Source organism: Xiphias gladius, chromosome 7, assembly GCF_016859285.1.
Source record: "Xiphias gladius isolate SHS-SW01 ecotype Sanya breed wild chromosome 7, ASM1685928v1, whole genome shotgun sequence".
NCBI classification, from domain to species: Eukaryota; Metazoa; Chordata; class Actinopteri; order Istiophoriformes; family Xiphiidae; genus Xiphias; species Xiphias gladius.
In genome coordinates, this window is record NC_053406.1 from 2,859,975 (window position 1) to 2,864,584 (window position 4,610).

Consider the following 4,610-nt stretch of genomic DNA (forward strand, 5'->3'; position numbering starts at 1 on the left):
GTCTAGGGAGGTGATGGAAGAGTAAGCCGATCTTGACGCTTGATGCAAGTCACTGTTTGTTGTACAGTTAACAAAAATTACCAGTGCAAACATTATTTTCATAGCGTAACCTCAAGGTCACAGTTGAGGTGACTATTGAAAACATTATCAGCTCCTTCAAACTGAGATCAACAAAGTTCAGTCCACTCCAGTATGTAAACAGTGATGACTGGAATAAAACACAGTGGCTGTGAGCTGACACTCACCAAAGTCCCACAGCCTTGATGATGAGGATGCCTGCTCTCCACTCTGCAGCCCTGCTGCTGCTGCTGCTCCCTGGGACTCTGACTCACAGTAATTCAGAAAATGATATTTCAAATTATTTTTACTATGATTGAAAATCAAAAAAAATCACTTTAACAACATTTCCTCTGCTTTTTTTCTCATAGATAATTTAGATAGTGATCTGGTTCCCATATATGTGGTGGTGAAGAACAGCTTACTAGACACCCCTGCTTTCATCTACACCACTCATGTGGCTACCAGAGGGATCCTACTGGGTGCACTGAAGAGACTCATGCACTCCAACGCAGACTTTAAGTAAGATCCTAACATGAATTGTCACCTGAGAGTGAGTCTACAAGTTTAAACTAGCTTTATTTATTTAAGTTAGTAAACATGACTGTTACAATGCTGGATTTAAAATACTTAAAAAATATGCCATGTTCTGCAATTGTTTTATGAGAAAGCGAAAGCGCTTGGCATGTTTGTAGGAGCTCAGCGATACACACTTTGCATATTGGTGTGTAACAATGAATGTAAACATAACTTTTATTTGTTTACAAGAAAACTCCACAGGGCTTCAAGCTGATATTGATGCTTACTCAGTGGACACCTCTGAGTGACAAACACACAGTTTGTAATATTGAACATATGGGCAAATATTTCTCTGTATGTCGTCTATCCAGGACTTTCCACAGCATATTATGGTGGTGGTGAGCACCTCAAAGAAGGGTCTTCACTGAGATCACCAAATGTCTCCGTTTCATTTGTTTCATAATTTCTGTCAGAAAAATATCAGAGAAATTAATACACTTTTATGAAACAAAATATTAAAGACCCCCCTCGAGACAGAAACAAAACACAAAGTGCTTTGAGTAATAATAGTGTCTGATATGGCTTTTGACCAAAAAAGTTCAATTGCATAGTTATAAATTAAAAATAACATCTTCTTCTCCTCCTTCATTAAAATCTCTGAATATGCAAATATTTCTCTTTTTAAACCTTTAGGTGCTGGAAACAGTGAACAGTCCACTGAAAAATCCACTCTCAGTGTATGTGCACTTGAGGCTTTATTTTTCCACATCCACAAACTGGATGCAATGTCACAAATCTATCTTGTATGTAAACACATTAAACTCAACTTTAAACAGAGCTCAGAGTAACCTTCCCCTTCAGCGGATGCATGTGAAAACAAACTTCCAATGTCAAACTCTGCACAGTGAAGCTCAAATATCCAACTGAGGTAACAATAAGACAAACACATGTTTGAATGGAGTGGGACTTTAAGCTTCATGGAAAATAAGCAGAACCATTACAAAGGGCAGGTATTTAATGAGTGGTGTGATTATTTAAACAGCAGTCCAGTAAACACATTATTATAGCGTATAGATAGTACCAGAGATGGGACGTGTCAGGATCACATCGACGTTTGCTACGGGCATAAGTGTAAAAACTCACTTCAGTGTTTTTGGATCAACAGCTTAGTTAGCTTTTGATCCAATTTGATTGATGATGACTTGGGGCAAGTCTGGATTTTTCAGTTTTTCAAAGCTGGCTTGGAAGCAGCTGTTGCTCATTCACGGTTAGAGTTTTTTTTGTAGTGTACTGTATGTTTGTAATTCAGTTTTTTACAGGAATGATTGAGAGACAATATGATTTTTTTGGTGTTAATATTCAAGGTCAAGTCCAAGCTCAGCTTTACTGTCATTTTCACACATATGCACGTCAACATACAGGGAAACGGAATGTTTCCTCTTGGACCTCAGTGTATGCTGGGAGGGTTCCCAACCTACCTCATGTGAGTGCAGTCATATGATCAGCACTCAGCCAAATATTTGGCATTATTTCAAAATGAGCACACTGTTATTCAGGATACCCTGATCCAGGATTCACAAATCAATCTTCTGTTTGCGTTCCAAGAACACACTTATAACCTGTTATAAGCATGTTTGCCTAATTAGTTAAGCCATGTTTGAAGAAAAGAGCCCTGGTGACAATCAGTATCAAATGCATGCGTGGTTGCTCATGACAGCAGCTATTGCTCAAATGACAGAAACTTACTCAGTGGATTTACTGCAAATTTGTTCTTCTGTTTGGTCCTGGAGATTTACCTACAAAGACAATCCAAACTATGGCCCATACCTGTTAAGCGTGAATGGCTTGGCTGGAAACAATCAAGACAAAACATACTGGGAGCTCCTGGTCGTGACTCCAGATGGCGGACTCATAATACCTAATATTGGTGAGTCCCCTATGACAACGCCTGCGGATCAATCTTTCTTCTTGTGATTTTATTGCAAATCAGATTATAATACATTATATGGATCTTGTTTGTAGGTATTGGGTGTTACATTCCCAGGAAACATGACACAATCATTCTGAACTTTAAAAGATGGTGAAGATTCAGAAACTAATGTACACCACCATGGGATCAGAGCCATGTTGGAATTGGCAGTATGACAAAGTATTCTATACATGGACAATCAAGCATCATCTGCATCTTTGTTTAATGCTGAGTGATAATAACATCTGAATAAAGTATCCTCCCATGTTTGTTTGTTTTTTTCTTTATCAACTTTCAGTCAAAAATGCAAATCAAAGGAGTGACTCTGGTGTTGATTCATGAAAATTTCCTTTGCATTAAACCTTTCATCGTTAAAATTTGTGACACTGATTTCAAACTATCTTGTCTTCATGTAAAAAATAAAGATATGTATTAAAACAAGCAAAGACACACAAGCCCCAGTGAGTTTTAATTATTTCACCCAATTATTCATTGATTATTTATTTCACAATGTCTTTTTTATACGTCAAATTCTGAACATTTTGGGGGTTCCATGCTAACCATCTATGCATCAGTATGCCTTAATAACAAACCAGTCTAGGGAGGTGATGGAAGAGTAAGCCGATCTTGACGCTTGATGCAATATATTTTTGCAAGTCACTGTTTGTTGTACAGTTAACAAAAATTACCATTATTTTCATAGCGTAACCTCAAGGTCACAGTTGAGGTGACTATTGAAAACATTATCAGCTCCTTCAAACTGAGATCAACAAAGTTCAGTTCACTCCAGTATGTAAACAGTGATGACTGGAATAAAACACAGTGGCTGTGAGCTGACACTCAGCAAAGTCCCACAGCCTTGATGATGAGGATGCCTGCTCTCCACTCTGCAGCCCTGCTGCTGCTGCTGCTCCCTGGGACTCTGACTCACAGTAATTCAGAAAATGATATTTCAAATTATTTTTAATAGGTTTAAAAATAAAAAAAATCACTTTAACAACATTTCCTCTGCTTTTTTTCTCATAGATAATTCAGATAGTGATCTGGTTCCCATATATGTGGTGGTGTATGTGGTGATGCTTGCTCAGTGGACACCTCTGAGTGAAAAAGACACAGTTTGTAATATTGAACATACTTCTAAAATATGGGCAATATTTCTCTGTATGTCGTCTATCCAGGACTTTCCACAGCATATTATGGTGGTGGTGAGCACCTCAATGAAGGGCCTCCACTAAGATCACCAAATGTCTCCGTTTCATTTGTTTCATAATTTCAAATCGGAATGTCAGAATGTTCAAAGTGATGGGTGACAATAACATCTGAATAAAGTATCCTCCCATGTATTGATTTTAATAGTTTGCAAAGGGAAAATCTCACAAAATAATGAACTGTTTTCAACATTACTGACAAAGAGACAGTTGACATATATCTTTTGAATGTATGATGTTCATTGTGTTTTTCAAAGGCCTAAATAGTCTAAAAGAGCCAAACAACTTTTTAAATGTCATTTTTTAATGCTGTTGAGGTGAATGACATTTCATCTGTAGTGCACAAATGAAATGTCATTCACCTCCATTGTACTGGGGTGGATGAAGAAATGACACATTACTCAAAACCTATACAAATAAAATCAAATATATCTCTACGACCAAACAGCACTAGAGGTAAGAGACAAAGTGTTTTTCGTTTTTTTTTTTGGTAATTTTGGTGGGCTGACGCTTTAAAAATTGCTGGAAAGTATCTGTATAGTCTACTATATGCTGACTTCTAAGGGTCTCTGAGTGCCTGCAGATTTTTGGTAGCTTTTTAGTAATGGAAACTTGCCATTTTGTAAACTTGTAATGTTGTTACAGTAAGACCTATGCAGAGTTGCCAGTTTCACGTGTTTTCTACAAAACGCTGGTTATTATGATAAAGAGTGAAAGACTGGGATGTGGGGGATACTCGAGTAGTTTTATGTGGGCTTTACAATCTTGTCTGGGATAGGTAGTTATTTAGTTCGTGATCGCTGTGGGGCATTGGAAATAATGCACATAGACCTGGCTTTCTGGCTTTAACTCCGCTG

General features: G+C 37.6%; 1 protein-coding gene across 1 annotated transcript; it reads left to right on the forward strand.

Annotated features, from left to right (window-relative positions):
- Positions 1-251: 251 nt before the first annotated feature.
- Positions 252-2,958, forward strand: LOC120792269 (transcobalamin-1-like). Its single transcript, XM_040131343.1, has 4 exons — positions 252-333; positions 429-579; positions 2,367-2,503; positions 2,599-2,958. Exons 1-4 carry the CDS (start codon positions 264-266, stop codon positions 2,658-2,660), a joined length of 420 nt encoding a protein of 139 aa, XP_039987277.1. The 5' UTR covers positions 252-263; the 3' UTR covers positions 2,661-2,958.
- The last annotated feature ends 1,652 nt before the right edge of the window (positions 2,959-4,610 follow it).